This window comes from Vulpes vulpes, chromosome 3 (assembly GCF_048418805.1).
Source record: "Vulpes vulpes isolate BD-2025 chromosome 3, VulVul3, whole genome shotgun sequence".
NCBI lineage: Eukaryota > Metazoa > Chordata > Mammalia > Carnivora > Canidae > Vulpes > Vulpes vulpes.
Window position 1 is genome coordinate 38,811,290 of NC_132782.1, and position 22,031 is coordinate 38,833,320.

At 36.7% G+C, this 22,031-nt stretch overlaps 1 protein-coding gene across 7 annotated transcripts in view; it reads left to right on the top strand.

Moving 5' to 3' along the window:
- SLC2A2 (solute carrier family 2 member 2) overlaps positions 1-22,031 on the top strand; it is a 28,408-nt gene that overhangs the window by 949 nt on the left and 5,428 nt on the right. The window contains exons 2-9 of one of the 7 annotated variants that reach the window (XM_072752231.1): positions 3,011-3,213; positions 3,842-4,117; positions 6,571-6,663; positions 9,971-10,233; positions 14,907-15,031; positions 17,745-17,860; positions 18,736-18,898; positions 19,366-19,553. In XM_072752231.1, coding sequence (XP_072608332.1) covers positions 10,082-10,233; positions 14,907-15,031; positions 17,745-17,860; positions 18,736-18,898; positions 19,366-19,553 — 744 coding nt within the window. In that variant the 5' untranslated portion in view covers positions 3,011-3,213; positions 3,842-4,117; positions 6,571-6,663; positions 9,971-10,081. Of the gene's footprint in view, positions 1-3,010; positions 3,214-3,841; positions 4,118-6,364; positions 6,664-9,970; positions 10,234-14,906; positions 15,032-17,744; positions 17,861-18,735; positions 18,899-19,365; positions 19,554-22,031 lie in introns of all 7 variants that reach the window. The other 6 variants (XM_072752232.1, XM_072752234.1, XM_072752229.1 and 3 more) reach the window with 6 other exon arrangements.

Genomic DNA, 22,031 nt, shown 5'->3' on the forward strand with positions numbered 1-22,031 from the left:
CTGTCATTCCCTTATAAGTTTTCCCCAACCACACGCACCTACCCCTGCACACAATCACACCAAGAGGTAAGTCTGTGGCCCTGTTGGAGTAGGATCTCTCAAGTTCTGATTTTAATTTACTCTGCTGAGCACTTTTTGATGTCAGTAAAGTAGGAGCACAGACTTTGCAATTAGCCTGGCTTGGATTTGGAGTGTGGTGATGCTACATACCTGCTCTGAGACCAAAGTTAAGTTATTTAACTGAGCTTGAGTTTTCTATATTGTGACAAAATAAGAACATATTGGGATATAATAGGAGAATATAATATAAGATATACAGGGATTATAATAGTTCTTTATAGTCTGGGAGTATCTAAATGTGATAATATTTGAGAGACACAGATGACAAATATTTTAATGTTATTAGTTATGTATTTGTATGATGTATTTTAAAAATAACTAGGATTTCATGATTTTCTATTATAGCACAGGATAGAACTAAAATGGTTAGCATTTTAAAGATGATATAAAGACAAATATTAGGTTAATAACTATATGGATGGCATGTAGATTTGGCAAATATCATAAAGGTAGTGTTCAAATAACTAAAGTGTATAAGATACTGCAAAAGCGAAGGTAATATGCTTACCACGGTGTCTGACATATAGTAAATGCTCAAGCTTCATTTTGAACTATCATTAAATTCCCTTTAGAAATTTGCTTTAGAAATTGTTGCTTTAGAAATTCCTTGGCTCTTGGTTCTTGCCTAATAATGGAACCCAGAAATAATGAGAACTGATGTAGAGTACAATGTTTCAGCTTTGTAAATCTGCCCAGACCTTTCGAAAGAAGCGGGATAAGCATGGAACTGAGAGTCAGGAGACCTGAGTTCTCACACTGAATATGCCCAATAATGGGCTGTATAACTCAGACAAGGACTTGAATTCAGTTTCTTCAAGGGAAAAATGATAAAAATTAGACTAGAATCCTCTGTTCTCTAAGATCCCTTTCAGCATGAAAACTCTATGGCCTGAGAGGTCCCTGGAGTTTTCCAAAGTTGGGTGCGAGATAACCTTCAGGTTGGCATTTGGAGCCATGCAGTTTAGAGGAAAGACATCAGCTTCTCCTCCATACCAAGTCAATACGTAGCTACTTAAAATCTGGTTTTTTTTTTGTTTGTTTGTTTGTTTGTTTGTTTAGCAATGGGAGTTTATGAACACCAGTTCTTGGTTTGAACACTAGAGTATCTGTTACTTATTAGCTATTTGGTACTGGACATATCACTTACTAAAGCCCTTGTCTCCTCACCTATAAAATAGGGATAATTTCTTGTACTTTGTTATTAAGATTATTGGTGACATGAAAAGTTGACAGATTGTTGGTTGACAAGAGAGATAAGTGAGATGCTAATGTGATTAAAGATGTGATTGTTTTATAGCCCTCTCACTATTTGTAGGAAGACTATATTATGTATCTTATTTAACCTTTATGATAATCTTATGCAATAACTATTATTATACCCATTTTTTGGTAAAGAAGCAGGTTCAGGGATAAGGGCCTAGCTGGGACTCTTCTAGGTTTTCTGAATTCCACGTTGGTTTGTCCTTTCTAACAAACCCCATATGATTTCTAAACCACAAAATAAACACCACACTTTGTTTTACATTAGGGCTCAGCCCTCGTCCATTCTATGGAATCCCATATTTATCCTGTGGCCTATCTTTCATTGGATGTAGAACCTAGTTTCTCTAACTTAAAATTACTAAGCTCTGAGTGAAAGTAGTCCTTCTAAGAGTCAGGCTTAATATCTTGTAGCCTATGAAGAGGTAAAAGACAAAGCTTGAAGACCTTCAGCCACTCTGTAGGTATGTAGCCTTTGGACAAGTTCCTTACCCTCTGTGTGTTGGTTTTTCCATATGTGACATGAAAATAATAATTACTACCTACAGAGTTGTTGAAAGAACAGGTGAACCATTTAGAACCCAGAGCCTGCACTAGGTAAGTCCTTAAGTTCTCACTGTTCTTCTTAGCTCCTATATACCTATCCTTGAGTCAATCTCTTGGACATTAGATTAATGGGTAGGATTGATGGGCTAATTCATTCAGGCTTAGCAGTCTTCAGTAATTTTCCCTCTCATAAACAAAACTTTTTTGACCAAGCCTAATATCAACACGCATAAAAGATTGACTACAAATGTTATCTATTGTCATTTCACAACAGAAAAAGTAAAGATGGAAAGCAAAGAGCCAGTTTAAGGCAAAGTTCAGAGAGGTAAATTAAACCTGAATATAAAACAGAAAAAAAAAAAAAGAAAGAGAGTGAAAGAAAGAAGGAAAGAAAGAAAGAAAGAAAGAAAGAAAGAAAGAAAGAAAGAAAGAAAGAAAGAGAAAAATAGGGAAAGAAGAAGGAAAGAAGGGAAAGAGAGAGGGAGGAAAAGAAAAAAAAGAAAAGAAAAAAAAAAAGGAAGAAATGCAATCAAGCAGCTCCAGAGACTTCTATATTTGGAATTATCACTTTAGTAGGGAATTCAAGTAACTTTCTTAAAATTGATAACATTGTTCCTTACATGACCAACTAGATGAGATTTCTATTTTAGGAAGTTAAAGTGGGGAAACTGCAGCCACCTCCCTCCCCTGTATGGTAAGACCAAAGCCAATTCCGAACAAGCAGCCAGGAAAACCAGGGGACAAGGACTTAAAGGACACTTGAAGATTTCTAAACGTTTAAAAACTTTGTTTCCTTTACAGTTCCTTTTTCCGTTATTCCTATGAGAAATTGGTCTTAGGGGCAGCCTCAGAATTTCTATAGTAATGACTTAGAACAATTTGATTAGAAAGTAAAGGAATGGGAGCTCCAGAGAACTTCAATCTTTGAAAATTAAAATTTCATTTTTATCAAGTAATATAGGAGCAGTTAACGCTATTGTGACTTAGAGTGTGTATTTGGAGTGGCCGGGGAGGGCCGATGGAGATTATGGGGAACCAGATCTGCTGCGGCCACCACCTTCATCCCTAACTTCCATTTCCATAGCACCCCTGCTCACCATTGGCATGGTGACTAGTTGGATTGTTAAAATAAGAAGAAAGGAACTATATGATTGTCTGGTGGGGGCAGGAGGACAGAGCCAGCAGAGAGCAGAAGCCCAGGGATGGAGTGGGAAGGGCAGTCACTAAGACACCAAGTGCTTGGACATTCTGCTACAGGAAGAAAAGGAGATGCAGGGATGAAACTTGGTGAGTACATCATGGCCCTGGGCTTGGTGGTGGGAAGGCCATGAGGTTCTTCTTCAACTGAGCTACAGATGAGCAGTTGAGTAGCTTTTGCTCTTTTGTAGTTTTGTACAGAAACCTCATAAAAGTTTTTTGTGGGTAGATGAGGAAGGAGGGGATTTGTCTGGTGGGTAGTAGGAAAATGCACTTGAAACTGGTGGGTATTGGTGATTTGGCTTCAGCATGACACTTGGCAAATTCTGTGAACATGTGCACCCTCAGATTTTTTTTATTTAGGAAGATTATGATCCTAGACTTTTAGATGTGCTTGACTTTTGAATATTTCTGACCGATGAGAACTACAAAATAACTAATTAGTTAAAAGCATAGAGTCTGAGTCTAAATCATTATTGTACAAGTTACTGGCTGTGAGACCTTAAACTAGTCTAGCTATCTATAAAATAGGGACACTGATGGTCCTGTCATGAGAAGTGTCCATTACCCAGTCTCCAGAATGTATAAATGTTACCTTAAATGGTAAAAAGGACTTTACAAATGTCATTAAGGTTATGGACCTTGAGATAGGAAGATTTACCTGGATTATCTATCATTATCCAGATAGGCCAAATCTAATCTCATAAATTCTTCAAAGGGAAGAACTTTTCCACCAGCTGTGGTCAGGATCAGTGAAATGCAACATGGGGACCTTACTGGCCCATTTCTGGCTATGAAGATAGAGGAAGGGCACAACTAACCAATGACTGTGGAGGCTTCTAGAGCTGGAAATGGCCCTCGCTTTACAGCCAGCACAAAAACACAGATCCTGGTCCTACAGCCATGAGGAACAGAATTCTACCAACAACCCAAATTTTCCCCGACAGCCTCCAAAAAAAGGAACACAGCCTGCCAACATCTTAATTTTACTTTGGTGAGACTCATACCAGACTTCTGACCTATAAGAACTGTAAAATAACAAATACGTGTTGTTATAGCTGCAAGAGAAAACCAATATAGTTAAAAGAGATAATCACCTATATCGATGAATAGGCATGCAGTAGGCAGAAATATTCAGTATTAGGCCTTGAAGTTGTGTTTGCATTGCGCCCATTATCAGATTGTCTAGATTGTAGTGATGGAGACTTTCAGGGAAGTGGGTGGAAGCCTTGTCAAGGTGGCCCCTGGCTCCCTCACTGCTGATGATGGTTACTTCCTACAAATAAAATGAAAGGATAAAATTCCCTGTCCTTGGAAACAGCTGAAGAGGAAAAAGGATTTGAGGAGAAACTATCAACCAAGTAAATGGAACTCATTTTAGTTTGGTTGCCTGAGACACTAGGTATTAGGTATCTAGTTACATATTAAAGGATAATTCAAAATCTCTGGTAATCCCATACACAATGTAGCATATTGTGTGTGTGTATGTGCATACACAGTTACAGTTAATATACTTTGAATTTATTTGTAATTATTGTATTATATATAGGCATATATGATTTATATCTCAATATAATGTATATTTTATATATATGTATGCTTCCCTCAGGATATATATGGATATAGGATATATATGCTTCTTTCAAGATAATATATTATCATACCTTTGGGGATAGTTTTAAGTCCTTTCAGAGAAGAAAGGTGCTGGGAAGAAAAGCCTACAGAGGTGCCACCTGAAATTCATTCTGAACTAGTGGAAAGAGAGTACAAACCTACAGATTCCAATTCTCATCACAGACATCCCAACCCAATAGTACACCAGGAAACTACACCAGTAACAAGCTCTCCAATGGGGGTCTAGTTTTAGAACCTCTACATTCTATAACTCAAGGGCTCTCAGGCTGGTTCTGTGATAATACTTCATTGATGATGACACTGAGATTTCTGACCTCTAACTTTATTAAGGAACGAGGAGATTTAGCTAATAAACTATTCATGATGGAGTAGAGATTTACAATCATCCTGCTGCTTAGAGAAAATCTGAAGATCCTATAGGAAAAGTGGTTTGGGTCATAATACTCCCTAAATATCAAATGGGAGCTGGAATCCATGTTGATATGACTCATTCATTTGTTCAATGAAGTTTCTACAATATTCCATGCAATTTATTTAAACATTTAAATTATATATTATACATGAAATGATTTCCTTATAAAATGTCTGATAATAAAAATTAAAGAAAAAAATACTGTTTTGTTTCCCTTCTCTAGTAGCACATTCCTCAATGGTCATCCTTTTGTTATTTGTTCTTCAAGAAAATATAATGTGACTTACATATAACATGCACAAATCATGGAATACTCAGGTTTAAGCCTCCAAAAACTTAATGAGATTACACACCTTCCTTTGTCACTTAACAATAAGTTAGTACATAATGATCACATTACCCTTTTTAACTGCAGCATGGCATGTTGTATGTATCATGGTGTTTTTGAACCTATCTGGCCATTTCCCATTGAATGACATTTTGGTTCTTTCTACAATTTTTGCTATCTTGTTATCTCTCTCTCTCTCTCTCTCCCTCACACACACACACACACACACACAAACACACACACACACACACACACACACAGTGCTGAATCAAATATCCTGATATATGAATCTACATGTATGATGGGATTTCTCTAAGAAGGTTAGACATGTATTTATGAGTTGAAGGGAGTGAATACTCTGTCCCTCTCTACACTGAGTTTTGTAGCTACATGGAGTTGGAAAGAAAATAACATCTTTCAGTCCATAATTCTAGGTTCAATTAGTTACAAATCTTGAAGATTATCCTTACCTGGATATTGATGCGGTCATGATAAAGCCTGAGTGATGCCTCTTGTATGAGTTTTGAGGTGGTTTTGTACCGTAGCAATGCCCAGACCTCCCTATCTCTGTTACTAGTGCCTTTTTGGCTTCTCCCAATGATATAAATTGGCTGTTTTTATCATGGCAGTGTCCTTTGGTCAGCAGCAATTCTAGTCCTCAATCTTGATTTTGAATCTTAAATATATATATATTTTATAAAATATATTTTTATTTTATATAAAATATATTTATAAATAAATATAAATTTATAAATAAAATATAAATATATTTTTATAAAATATATATATTTTTTCTATATATATATATGGAAAAGGAGGTTTGGTTCCTTCCTGTCTCAGAAGAAATTGTCCCAAACTTTTCTCAGCTTTAGCAATGTAGAGGACTTGACGGATGGCTCTTGCATTCCCGAATGAAAGACCTCTGCTGGGAGCATAGGGCACACTGTGTATAAGTAGCAAGGAGCAAGAACCAGCCTGTGGAGCCTGTCAGAAGTCCAAGCTACAGACTGCCAGGAGGGTAGGTAACTGAAACTGCCTAGTGTTTCCCAGCCCTGTGTTTCATTACCCACAGATCACCGGGACCTTGGTTCTCACTGTCTTCACCGCTACACTCAGCTCCTTCCAGTTTGGATATGACATTGGCGTGATCAATGCACCTCAAGAGGCAAGTGAAACACATACAATTCAAATCTCTTTTTGGCGATTTCTGTCAGTGACTGAACGATCTGTGTTCCTCATACACAGAGATAAAGTGTACCCACGTGGGGAACATGGGGTAATCCCAGTGTTCTGTCAGGCACTGTGTGCATGGCTTCAAAGCTGATAACTTGGCCTTGACTACTCAATAACCCTCACAAAGAAAGAAAAGGTAATAAACAATTCTTGATCTCTGACTCTGCTGTTCGCTGAGCTCACTGAAAACTCAAGCCAGAATACCACGTGCCTACAGATGTTGTTTTAAAAAACTTAAGAGTGTATTTAGAGCTCTGAGCCATACGTGAGTAAAAAAAAAAAAAAAAAGAATAAAAATGCTGGGAAATAAGCGAGAGGAATAAAAGGATATGATTCATTTTATGCACAAACTTTCACTGGGCACCAACTCACTGTGCATTGGGTGCTTTAACATATATTGTCCCAGTCTAACCTCCAGAAACCTTATTATGCCCCATTCGAGGCCAGAAGATAAACTTTAGGAGACCTAACACTAAAAAGGCCCCATTCCCCTCCCCCCTAATTCTATCTCTCCTAGATAATTCAAAATAAGATAATATAAAACTGGGCAGCTCGGGTGGCTCCGTGGTTTAGCACTGCCTTTGGCCCAGGGTATGATCCTGGAGTCCCAGGATGGAGTCCCAGGCCAGCTCCCTGCATGGAGCCTGCTTATCCCTCTGCCTGTGTCTCTACTTCTCTCTCTCTCTCTCTGTCTCTCATGAATAAATAAAATCTTTTATTTTTTTAATAAAATCTTTTAAAAAAAGATAATATAAAACTGCTAAATCATAGTCAAGAAGTCCAACAAAATTTGGATTTTCACCATGATAACTATCCGGATGGGGGTTTTTAAAGATCTTGAATAATTCCTATCATTTGCCTCATTTATTTTTTTTTAATTAATTTTTATTGGTGTTCAATTTACCAACATACAAAAAAACACCCAGTGCTCATCCCGTCAAGTGTCCACCTCAGTGCCCGTCACCCATTCCCCTCCAACACCCGCCCTCCTCCCCCTCCACCACCCCTAGTTCGTGCCTCATTTATTTTGTGCATCCCTACTCTGGTATCCAATGAATAAATAGGAGAGGGATGTCATTTTTCTTCACTCCCACAGCCTGTAAGTGGGGGAACCAGGACTTCATTCCCTTTGCTCTAATTGAGGCATTTAGGGAAGGATCGGCGTCTTTTTCTTCCTCCTGTAACCAATGTCAAGCACAATGATTGGCATAAAGAAGGTGTTCAATGAAGTGTTTGGTGAGTAAAGAGAGAAAGAGGAGAGAAGCTGGTGGGGCGGTGGGGGAGAAGAGGCATAAGATTAAAGGCACAAGCATTTGTTGGGTGCTTTCTATGAATACATCATATTTCATCTGTTTCCCTTACAATGTTGGACTCCAAAAAAAAAAAAAAAAATGTGTACTGGCTCTAGTCTGTCACCTGAAAAGTGTTGCTCCTTGGGCCAGAAGATATGCTTTGGTTGTATGTGCCATATTATCATGAGATTGAAAGATTTGGATAACAATGCTGGGGGCCACAGCTTTTTTCTGTGAGTGATGACAACACGTGCCAACTTAGCAGCCTTCTTAAAATTTGGTTCAACATCAGCATAATTTGGAATCAGAAGAGCCTCTTTTTGTGTAAGACCTTTTCATTTCCTACTTAAATCATCCTCTCCAGGGAAGGAGAGGGAAAATTAAAGTTCCCCCTCCTTCAATCCAAGTCCTAGAGCGAGACTTTAAAACATGGATCCCCCACTGGCATCAGGCTTGGTGCCCATTCTAAAGCCCCTCTTTCTGTGTTTAACAAGCCACTTAAACACCATTAAAGAATAGTCATCCAGCGTCATTTGTTAGTGGAATGACACGTGGCATTATTTTAGGGTATTTTAAATTTATAAATTTTAAAATGTATACTTTTTATGATTTTAAAATTATACTTTTTTATGATTATAAAAACTACACATACCTGTTACAGAAAGTATTCACAACAAATCACCTATACTTACTCTACCACATAGAGCAAACAGCTGAGAACATTTTGAATATTATCTTCCAGCCTTTTTTTCTATGCATTATTATCCATGTAGAATGGTCTACTAATGAGGCAACTGTCTTGGTCAAAGTTCTTTTATCATAAGAGGATATCAATTCTGTCCCTCACTGAGCAGGTTTCATCACATAGGGCTTTGCCCATGACTGGCAGCCTAGAGCAGCTCATGCCAGGCCCTTGTCAGAGGTCCTCCCAGGCCACTGAAGAGTGACCCAATCAGCCCTGAGAGGAAGGACAAGAAAGGAAGCCCAAAGGCTGTGCCTTTACTCAATTACACATTGGTAGGATCTTTGCCTCTATTGAAACACATCATAAACTATGGCTCGATGAAATTTAGTTTTGAATGCTGTTCATTCTATTACATACAGAAATCTATGAGGACACAGAAGGGAAAAGTCCTTCAGGTCTTAATCCCTTCTCAGGGGCAACTCAGCTATTTTTATCTTTGAAATTCATCAAATTCATCAACATGATTGGTTTCCTCTCTTTGCGCTGGCTGCTAGGAAGTTTATTGTTAAATTTATAGCATAATTCTAGCAAGGAAATAGCACCTAGTGTTTATTTTATTTTATTTTATTTTGCACCTAGTGTTTATATTTTGTATACTAACTTTATTGTTGGCTTCATCTTTCCCAATCTTTTTTTCTTATAGTCATTTTTATGCTTCTATTAGAATAGTTGCATCAATCTATTTAAACCCCGCTGTGCACAGGTAACACTGGTGTGAAAAGTGTTATCTTTTTAGCCTGCAGAATATTTTCAATTTTAATAGCTTCCTGCATTTAAAACTTGAAGAATTTTACATAAAACCCAGGTTTCTGGCTTCTTTTTAAAACTTACAGGTTATGGAACACTAGTGTCACATTTGCAGCTTCCTTCTTTAGGTGGGACAAATGCTTTCCAGTGCTATAATCTTGCCCACTTGCTATTATATTCTCAATAATAGAGATAGTACTTCAGTCCTTTGGTTATCAAGGCTCTCCTTCACTTATTTGTTCCTGCCTAGTTTCTGTGTGCACTGGAATTTGCAACCTCTGTTTTACAGGATATAGTCAACTATAAGTAAATCTATCTGTGATTGTATGTATATAATACACATAATCGGGATGACCCTTTTAAACACCTGACAAACATTCCAAAGGAAAAATAAACAAAAAGTGTATAGATTACTTGAACTGTTGGAGCTACTTTTCTTTATTTTATTTCTTCAGATAATAATATCCCATTATGCATACGTTTTGGGTATTCCACTGGATGACCGAAAAGCTATCAACAACTATACTATCAACAGTACAAAGGAACTGCCCACAACCCCATGCCTAATGGATTCAATACCAACCCCTTTGGCAGAGGAAGAGACTACAGCATCTTCGAACCTTGTCACCATGCTCTGGTCCTTGTCTGTGTCTAGCTTTGCAATTGGTGGAATGATTGCGTCATTCTTTGGTGGATGGCTAGGGGATCGGATTGGAAGGTAAGCAAGTTTCATAAATAAGCATAAACATGGAAACTTTAGTATTGGGGGTTTCTAAGACTTTGTTTAGAAAGAAATCATCTTTATTTTTGTGGAATAGTTCTAGAGTTGCTTCTCAATTCATGATTCTATGAATTAGGTTGGTTTTAGAACAAATAATGTAGAAAGCCGTTGCCCTAGTTTGCTTAATCATGGAAGCATTTATAGCAAAAATGAGTTTTGTGTGTATTTCCACAGAAATGATTTGATTCTCTGAATTTGTTAGTTTTAAAACATATCAAGGCGCCTGGGTGGCTTAGTCGGTTGTGTGTCTGACTTTGGATTTTGTCTCAGGTCATGATCTCAGGGTCCTGAGATCCAGCCCAAGTCAGGCTCCACACTCATTTGGAAGTCTGTTGGGAGATACTCTCCTTCACCTCCCTCTGCTCATGCTCCCCCTACCTCAAATAAATAAATTAAATCTTAAAAAAAAAAAGAACATATTAAGAAGCCACTATACAAATGGTTAATTTAGGAACTCAATGGCAGAGCCAAGAGTAAAATTTTTAACCAGGGAATCCATTGTTTGCTTCACCAAATCACTCCATTTCTCATTTCTCGGACATCCAGTTTTTCATTTTCAAGTTAGAATTTGTCATTTGGATCAGTCAAGTCCTAAGGTCAGTCAATATCCCCAACTCCCATTTGTCCCATATACTTGGCATGGGTTTCTACCTGTTGCTACTGCTATCTCAAAGCCCCAACTAGAAACGAAGCAAATAGTGTTTCCACTTCTTTACTCTGATTTTAATCAGGTGTCTTGGATTAAAAATGTCACTGAAAAAAAAATCACTGAAACTCTTTTACACTTAAATTTCATTCACTTAGTCATGTGACATACTAAATTGAGATTCCATAGCCACACATAGAGAGGAAATAAAATCAGAAAATCAAATGTTTGTTTTTTTATATTCATTTTCTGTTTTGAGGCCACATTTTATTATCTTTTCCCTGATGATAAGAATAAATATTCAAGTATGGAAAATTTAGAAAATGCAAAAACCTTTTAAGATGTAAGTGATATAAATAACTATTTTAATAATTCTGGATTACAATTCATTTCGTTTTTAAAATTCCTATTTTAAGTTATAATTTTATCTCTATTGTTACTAAAATTCTGATAATTTCCTCCTCTAGCACTGGAGATTTTATATAATAAGACTACAAGAAGTTTTCTTAAATAATGAATACCAATAATACCATAAAATAGTCAGTTTCTCACGTTTTTACCAATTTACTGGTATTTAGCTGAACTTAAAATCAGAATCTGCAAATTTCAGGGTTCATAAACTGACTTTAATTGTTTAAAAAATTTAAAAATCATTTTAATTTGAACCAAACTGGTTTAAGCAGTCATTGAAAATTTTTCTATATTAACTATTTCTAAAATAAACAAAATTAAGCAAAGTTAAAATTTAAAATATGAGCAAACCAATTCTTTTGGCAGCTATTGATATTTTATACTTTTTCACATCCCTACTGGCTTAGTTGGTGGAGCCTGACTCTTGATCTCAGGATCATGAGCTCAAGTCCCAAGTTGGGCATAGAGCTAAGAAAGAAAGAAAGAAAGAAAGAAAGAAAGAAAGAAAGAAAGAAAGAACGAACCAGCCAGCCCTTGCTCTCATCTCATTTAGAAATGAAATTTTTGGCAGGTCCAGTAATGTACTCAAACATTTAATTCATGTCCTCATGATGGAAACAGGATGCATACCCTCTCAAGTCTTAGAATGTATCATCAACAATGGTCATACTCCAAATCAATGTCAAATTATCATGTATCAAGTGACTTACGGTAAACTAAAAGGGAAGCTTCTTCCAAGTCTCAGGAGAAAAATGATTCTCTATGATTAACAGCCACAAAACTGATAATTTTAACGTCAAAATTTACGACAAAAGAGTTCAGCCTCCTATAAAACAATTTTACTAGGAAGATTCACTGAGAAATTACATGATTTTCCTTACTAAGTCAGTGCTCTGCTAAAAATAAGTAAATAAAAATGTATTTTTCCATTACTGCTTTTAAAAAAAGTCTTTCCTTTTAATTGTGTAATAGGCAATAAATGTCTGTGGCCACTGTTTTATAGATTTGGCTTCTCAGGGTCACTTTTTCCAGAAGCTGTACACTTAAAATTTAATTATAATGATATAGTGGAGGAGACCATGGTCTGTGCAATCCACACTACTGTTAAGTGTAGGAAGGTATACATAGCCTTCCTTTGAATGGGTTCTTTCTTTTGTATAAAAAAAACAGAACTCACTAAAACCAAGCATTAACCTTTGTTTTCACACAGATCAAACTCTAGCTTGTCACTTATTAGCTGTGTGAAAATGAGTGAGTTACTTAAGTTCTCTAACATGTTTCCCCATCCATCTACACTGAGGGAAAAAAAAAATACCTAACTCGTGGCATTATTGTGAAAATTACGAGAGCACAGATAGAGGACTTATCACAATGCCTAGCACAGAGTAAGCAGGTACTGAATATAGCCTTACTTTGATGACAACGATGATGAAGACGATGATGACAGTGTTAAAACCTATGCTAACAGGAGTATTTGGAGCAAAATTTAAAGAAATATACTTAGAAATATATTTCTTTCTCCCTGATTCAATAATTCCATGTATTTTCGGGTTATTCTTGGCTATTGCCTAAGCAGAAGTTAAAAATCCTTTAAGTAGTGCAAAGTGCTCTAGCATCCATTGATGGTAAGGAAGACGGACTTTAGAGCAATTTGGCCTCAAATATACTTTCAGGCTATCTCTTTTAAGAGTTTTTCTCCCTAACAGAATATACTTCCTAACAGAATATATACTACTAGCCAGCTAATAACAATTTCTCAAGGTAAAATTTTAAATTTGTTTGCCCTCCGTCCTTATGTAGAGAAAGGGCACTTCACAGAGAAATAGCCCTGTCTTTTTCTGCTCTGCAGCTCTGAAACAGGCCAGCTCTAAATCACTGTTTCCCCTCCCTTTGAGTAGTTGACATTTTTCATATGTTGGCTTTCTATTACTGCTCTTATGAGTTACCGTAAACAGTGGTGAAAACAACACAAGTTTATTTTCTTACAGTTTTGGAGGTCAGAGGCTCAAATTCAGCTTCACTTGGTTTTAAAGCCAAGGTGTCAGCAGGGCTAGTTCCTTCTGGAGCTTCTGGGGGAAGAACTCATTTCCTTGACCTTTTCCCCCTTCCAGGGGTCACCTATATTGCTTGGCTTGTGGCCCCTTATTCAATCTTCAAAGCACATTATTCCAATCTTACTTCTGCCATTACATAATCTTCTCCTCTGCCACTCTCTTATAAGGATAGTTGTGATTCCATCAGTGGGCCCACCAGGATAATCTGAGATAATCTCTTTATCTCAATATCCTTAATTTAATCACATCTGCAAAATCTCTTTTACCATATAAGGAAATACATTCCCAGAGTCTGAGAGATTAGGATGTGAACTCTTAGGGGATATTACTAAGCCTATCACACACTTGTTGGGCAATCATTGCAGTATAAGGCCACATAGTTTTACTCTCCAGAAAAAAAAAAAAAGTCTGGTATTAAAGAAAGTTGCTTAAGAAAAGCTCACCTATTCAACACAGAACATAACAGGATGCTTACATCTCTTTGTGGCACAATATTTCCACACCTGTCCATTCAGATTCTTTTATTGGCTGCCTTATCATCTGTTGAACTTTATTGAACTCTGAAGGTTTTTGTGCCCCACCTTCCCATTTAATAGGAAGAAAAGTATCAGACATCATAAATATTGTTAATTTTCATATGGTTAATTTTGAAAATAATGTTTTTGTTGCTATTGTCAGCTTTATTACATATTTTACATTGGTTAACATTAATTCATAGGTTCTAAAAATACCATTACATACAATGTTATAATATAAGTAATTATAATTCTCTGTGATAAGGCTAAAGTAAAAGTATCTTTTAATTTAGTTCCAAATAATTCTTATCAAAACAAATTTAACTTTGAAAGTTCCTTACATCATCTATGTCAACTAAAAACCTGCACCATAAAGAAAGAAAGAAGAAAGAAAGAAAGAAAAGAAAGAAAGAAAGAAAGAAAGAAAGAAAGAAAGAAAGAAAGAAAGAAAGAAAGAAAGAAGAAAAAGGGAAGGGAGGGAAAGGCAGGGCAGGAGAGGAGAGGGAAGGGAATGGAAGGGAATGGAAGGAAAGGTTAAGGGAAGAGAAGGGAAGGAAAGGAAAGGAAGAGGGAGGAAGGAAGAAAGAGGGGAAAGAAAGAGGATGTAATAGGTTAGAATTACAGTGTTGAATGTAGTTATCACCACACAGTTGTTACTTTAAAAAATCAATTTGTAGAAAACTTAATTAGGTAACTGAAAAATTTGAGAAGTGTTATCTTAAATCAAACTAGTCATTGCCACAATTGAATCACCTCTATTAAAATGTGGACATCATATGCATGAAAATCAGATTTTCTCATTATAAACATTATTGTTAATGCTTTAGTCCACCGATAAACTAGCAATCATGGTTTAAATTTCCCCAACTAACTTTTTCAGCAAAATTACAATAACTGCTCTTAGGTAAATAGCATACTCTCAAAGCAAATAATTTTATCAAGTTTTGATGCTGAATTTGTAATCCTTGCTTTTTAAAATTTCAGAGTCAAAGCCATGTTGGTAGCCAACATTCTCTCATTAGCTGGAGCTCTCCTGATGGGGTTTTCAAAACTGGGACCATCTCACATTCTTATAATTTCAGGAAGAAGCTTATCAGGACTCTACTGTGGTAAGTCATGCATGTGCATGTACACACACACACACTTACTTGTCTGAAAATTATTCTAAAGGCAGATAAGGTAACATGTAGGGAAGTTTTTGAGCCAGAGGTGGCATCACAAAAGTGAAAGGCGATAGCATAAAGTTGAAGTTCTGAGTCAGGGAGGTTTGGGACCAGTAAGTGGGAGTTGCAAAGCTTCTTCTTGCTCATGGAAATTTCTAGTGGTATAATCTCAGATAAATTATTTAACTCATAGTTTCCTTATCTGTTAAATGAAGGAGATAATATCCACCATGTAGGGCACTTATGAGAATACATGTGAAATATTCAGCATAGAATCTGCCTGTCTAAGCTGCCAAGAAAAGCTAGCTGCTGTTATTGCTCCTGTTGTACAGTAGACAGTGGCACATTGCTACGCCCAGAACCCCCGACTCAGCTCTTACGGCTTACTTGGCCACTTGAGTCTCTGTCTCTCCTTCCTAGAAAGACCTGGACACCCAAGCCCATCTCTCAGACCACATTCCCTTAACAACTGGATTCAGATGTGCCTGAAGCATTACAGTGGCTGTGACCACAGGTAGAGGTAGTTAGGCAGGAACAGCTGATAGGGGAGTTCATCATGGATGAAGGATGCTCCCCTTGAAAACCTCATATCTGAATATCTGGAATCACTAGTTCTTGAAACAGCTTTTCAAACTTTTGGAAGTTTCAAACTTTCAGAAGCAAATTTAATCAGCAGAGGTCTGAACAAAGGGAGGATCACTTAATCTCTAAAATAGCCAAATCTTTAGCTTCTCAATGCCAATGAATCCCTGATTCTGATGGTTTGGAGCCAAGGTTTTAATCCATTGTCCCAAATCATAAAGTTGTAAATCAAAGCACTAATATTCACTGGGGCTGGGGGAGGAGGTGCAAGAGCACAAAACGACCTATCAAATGTTTATAGCTTTTACTTGCAAAGAGAAAAGACTTATATAGCTCCATGTGTCTTCAGTGATCCCTTGAAACAAAAGTCTAAATTACCCACAAGTTAATAACTTAATTAAAAGTATATTTTCATTACTTTCAATGATAATACAAGTAGCTGAAAGTTAGAGTAGTTTTATCAAGGTGAAGAGTCAACCCACATATGGAGAGATTTAAATTCAGAATGAATTAATTCTGGCACCGTTTCTGTCTGGCCTTAGATATATTAAGTGGATCTTTTGTGAAATGCAAATAATAACACTATCAAGGAGGTCCAAATCATCATGATTCTTCCTTCTTCTCTCTCCATTTTTTAAAAATACATTATGAAAAAAAATCACAAATATTTTTGGGAAATTGAAAAGAAATGCTATAAAATGATATGGAGCAACCTATCACTAGCATTGCCAAGTAATTTGTACTCCCACCTATCTTTTAAAATGATGCCTCGTCCTGCTCTGAGCATTAAAACTGCTAAAAATTATAGGAAATACTTTTTGACTTTAAAATTATGTGAACTCAGACCTGTGAATTTATCTGCATTATTATGTTCTGGAGAGACAATAGGAAGCATTACAGAGAGAGTATAGCTTAGAATAGGGCCAAATAAATAGGCTTTTTCTTATTTAAGATCAACAGACCACGCATTAGAGTTATATGTAAATGTCAGCCAAAATTCAGATGCCATATCAATCATGCAACTGTTCACGTGAGATATTAAGAATAATTTAAAGCATTAAAAAATACTGAAATGGTTCCCAGATTCATTCTTTACACAAAAACCATACATTTCCATTTTTGTAGAGAAACTCTCTAAGAGGAAGACTCTGACAAGTCTTATTTTTAAATTCTTAAGGAAATGCTAAACATTACTTTCAGCCTTGCTTATTGATAACGTCTGACCTTTTTATGCACTCAGTAAACGGCTGGATGCTCCACCATTTCCAACCTGACTGATTACATCTGTATTTAAGAAAGCTATAGAAGGCTGGATTGCCTAGTGCTTTTCTTTCCTCTTTTCTTTTTCTTTTCTTTTCTTTTCTTTTTTTTCTTTTCTTCTCTTTTCTTTCTTCTCTTCTCTTCTCTTCTCTTCTCTTCTCTTTTCTTTTTTTTTTTTTTTATTCCTTTAAGCACCAGAATCTTTTCCAAAGCCCATTATTGGAAGATAATGCTCTGGTGGGAGTAATTGGGGGAAGAGCCCTTGAATTCCTTAACCTCTTCCACCTGTCCGTACTTCCCTCACCACTCAAACAGTAATCTTGAGGTACTTCCGCATTGTGGAGACTCAGGGCTTGCAGTTCTGGTGTTAAAGCTCTGTGACCTTGGATAAACTGTTACTCATCTCTATCAAGTAAAGAGATTGGCCTAGGTATGTTCTAATTTCCTTTGATACCATGAGTTTAGATTAAGAATATTATTAAAGCATTCTTTAGTCTTTTTTCTGAAGACAATTTAAGGCATTATGATGTAAAATCAATTTTAACATCGTTTTCACTAAATAAGGCAACGCTATGAGTGATTGGTAAATCCATGACTAACCATTTCTTTCTATTCCTATATCCAACTACAACCTCATTCAAGTCTTATCAACAAATATTCTTTGCATAAACTTGTCTATGACTGGGGACAAGGGGTCTTCCTTCCAACAGACTCAGAAAGGGACTTTCAGTTAAGATATTGATTATACTTAAACCAAGTTATTGTTATTGAGATAGTCCTAGCTGCACTTTCACATTTATGTTCATGTTTTATGCAGGACTAATTTCAGGCTTGGTTCCAATGTACATTGGTGAAATTGCTCCAACCACACTCAGAGGTGCTCTTGGTACCCTTCATCAGCTGGCCATTGTCACAGGCATTCTTATTAGTCAGGTAAAAACTCCTATCCCCTACTTCACCCATCCTCTGCTTTATCCAACTTTTCCCTCCTTGACAGTCCACTCTCATGGTAGACCAACATAGAGGGAAAAAAACTAGTTCCACTCTTGGGAGTGGGGATGCTATACAAACTTAGGCTCTTTAGCTCAAAGCTAAATTATTAGTACTCCATTCCTCACTTCTCCCCTTGGATATGTGGTAGGGTTGGCACTAGAGATGACCCAACATGCCAGGTCTTGAACTTCTGGAGCTAGTCTAGAATTAAATTATTCTGTGCAGATTTCAAACAATAGAAAATTTCACATTTTTGACTGCTTGGGTTTCCTTTGTTTGAGCATCTTACCTAGAAAATTAGCGTATATATGATTACCATAGCAGTTTTTTGTTCAGCTGGCTCTATGCTTCCCTTCTATCCCATGGACTCAGAGACCTAGAATCCCTAGCTTAAGATTATCAGAGGGTAAACCCCTGCATTAAGGATGACAAAGCTGGTTTTTATTACAATAATTGTTCTATGTAATCCCATTTTAAGTTCTAGGTAATCTAAGAAGAAATTTTTTAAGGTCCAAAGTTACACATGATTTTTGGTGTTGCTTTAGATGTCAAATGTGTTCTTAAAAATTTAGTTGTTTCCCATCCTAAATGGCCCACATAAGTTAATGGAAACAAACCTAAGTGAACTTTTCATAAAACAGTCTCAAACTTAGTTAAGGTAAGACATGCTACTAATAGTTTCTGCTTTGGACATACTTGAATCAAAGTTATCAGGGATTACTATTAAATAACCAATGTACTTTTTTCAACAAATGGTTGCAGAAGGCAGGCCCAAAGTGTTGTGCAGTTGCCATGGTTCCTCCCTGCCTTTTCAGATTGTTGGCCTCAACTTTATCCTGGGCAATCATGAACGGTGGCATATCCTACTTGGTTTGTCTGGTGTGCCAGCCATCATCCAGTCTTTGCTGCTCCTCTTCTGTCCAGAAAGCCCCAGATACCTTTACATTAAGTTGGATGAAGAAGTCAGAGCAAAGAAAAGTAAGTCTGTTGTTTTTTTCTTCCTCGTGTTTTGGAACTATTAGCCAATGAAAAGCAGTGTACATGAATGTTTACTGGTTAAGCTGGTATGAGGGTTTTCCAGATGAAGTCAATGACTACATACATGTAAGAAGAATGTGAAAGACCACTTCAATATGATTCATGCATGCCATTTCAAACCCTTAAACACGTGGAGCCCAAATGGGAAACCCACGTGCAGGGTACTGGACTCAACCAGAGGCTTCTAAAAGATTTTTACTTGCATTATGCTTCTATGATAATAAAGATCAGGGATTTGTTTGGTCATTAGATAAAACCAATTTTTTTTTAAATTTAAAAACAGGATTTAACTTAACAAAAAGGAATGTCAGCACTTATGCTGTAAAGCAATAGAAAGGGCTATGTGGAACTATAATTTACTTCTGTTTTGACCTGAGTTGTGCCAACCTGATCATTTTGGGGGACAGGCTTGAAAAGACTCAGAGGAGATGCTGATATTACCAAAGACATCACTGAGATGAGAAAAGAAAAGGAAGAAGCATCAAGTGAACAAGTAGTCTCCATAATTCAACTCTTCACCAATTCCAGCTACAGACAGCCTATTCTAGTGTCACTGATGCTGCACTTGGCTCAGCAATTTTCTGGAATCAATGGGGTAAGTTTAAGAATACTCTCTAATTTAAAAGCAAAGTGAATTAAAATAGAGAAAGAAAGGGTATGAATTTAAATAACAAAAAGGCATTTTAAAATGTTGACATCACATTTTACTATAATAAACAGATATTGAGTAAGCATTAATTTTCTTTGTTTTGCCTCATCCACTTCCTAAAATTGGCTTAGAGTTTTTTGAAATGTCAATAATCAGTGGTACTGTGTGTCTATTAAGATGGAAGGCAAAAATCATAATTAACACAAAAGAGGGAAAAAGAGAATAATTATATTTTTAAAACGCCCTAAATTACAAGGGCCTTCTGGAGTTGAGTAGCAAATTTAGGATTTCTGATAGCCTAGGCAAAATGAGTTCATGGTTCCCTTTATCTATGTATTTTTATTGTTTTTTAAAAAATATTTTATTTATTTAAAAGAGAGAGAGAGCATGAGTGGGGGCAGGGAGAGGGACAAGCAGGCTCCTTGTTGAGCAGACACCCCACATGGGGTTCAATCCCAGGACTCTGGGATCATGACCTAAGCAGAAGGCAGATGCTTAATCCACAGAGCCACCCAGGCATCCTCCTCCCACCAACCCTCCACCTCCAACATCTGTTTAACCCAATAATACCAGGGGCACCTAGGTGGCTTAGTTGATTGAGCATCATGGGACTGTTAATCTTGATCTTGGGACTGTGGGTTCAGACCCTACAATGGGCTCTGCACTAGATGTGAAGCCTACTTTAAATAAGTAGATGATAGATAGATAGATGATAGATAGATAGATAGATAGATAGATAGATAGATAGAACCAAATAGCTAGGTGCACAAAAGTTTTCTGCCATGCAAGAAACTTTCACTCTATTTGAGGACTCAGCAAACAAAATAAATAGTAGTGTGAACTGGCATGAAACTGGTGACTGAGGATAGTAGACCAGACATGACTAGAAAACATACTGAATATTAAACTAGCTAGCTTTTACGTTTTGAACTGAAATCATTGTATTACACAGACTAAAATTGTTGTATTGGCAAAAATTAGCTAATAAAAGAAGAAAAGTAAGCATTTGCTAAAAAAACTAGATTTAAAAAAATCACTTACCCCCTTTTACTGCTGTTAAAAATGTGCTTTGGGCTTCCTCTATAATGAGCCAATCACAGATCCACAAGGGGGTGGCTTGTGGATGGGCAGAGCCTTGGGAGAGGTAAAGAAAGTAATTTGCATCAGTTGAAGCAAAAGGAGACCTGAACCTCACTCAACACACTGAATACTACTCTTTTGTCATCTCTGTCCTCCTTTAAAGGGGTCCTAGATGTTCATTTCAATCTAACATTTTACAGAACTTCAGCATTTGGAGACCAAATTAGTTCAGCCTGTATATCCAAAGGAACAATATTTAATCTTTCTGAACCTCCCTGCTTTAGCTACTGTCCCAGTGCCTGACTTACAGGCATCCAGGAAATGTTGAACTGAGGCTGTTGGGCAGGCTAAAAATGTGGGATAGTGTGCAATGTGCTGTAAGATACTCCTCAGTGAACATAATCTGCACAGTCCTTCTCCATTAGCCCTATCTGTACAAGAAGAGGTGCCAGGAACAGGATGTGTTAAGTGGAGAAAGAATGAAAGATGACAGACAGAAAGGCCTACAAAAGATGTAAAAACCTAATTATTAATAAACACTGTTAGAGAGATTTTGAAGATTTCTCTACGTTCACTGAGATTTGTGAAAAATTTTGGGTTGAAAACAATAGCAACCAGAATTCCTATGCACACTGGTAAGAGTGTCAATTGATACAACTTTTCTGGAAAATCATTTGCCAGTATCTATTAAAGCTGAGCATAGGCATGCACTATAGTCTAGTAATTGTATTCCTAGATGTAAATGTGTACGTATTTCATCAAAAGGATTGTACTAAAATGTTCATAACAGCACCGTTCATATTCACCCAAATGACAACTAGCTAAATATCCATCAGTAGTAGATTGGGTAATAAATAGTGGTATATTAATACCAAAAAAACTAACCAATGATAATGAACAGTGTACAAATACACACAACTATATAGGTGATTCTCACAAAGATAATGTTGAAGCCCGATACCAAATAATTCACTTTGTGTGGTTCCATTTATAGTAAGTACAGAAGTAGGTAAAATTTATCATGATATTAGAAGTTGAAGAGTTTCCTTGGAAAAATAGGGGGATGTTCTGGGGGCTTCTGGAGGACTGGAAATAAATTACTCTTGGTCTGTGCGCTGGTTACACAGATGTGTTCAGTTTGTGAAAATTAATCTGTATACTTACATTGGGTGTACTTTTTTGTATATACTTTATAACTTAAAAAAACTTAAAAATTAAAAAAGTATATGTCAGGATAATGCAGATTCAGAGTTTTCAGCTGAATTTAAGGAGAATTTTAAGCAATCAGAAGTTTTAAATACTAAAGATTGATAGTGGTTTCTCATTGGCTGTAAGGAGAGGAGA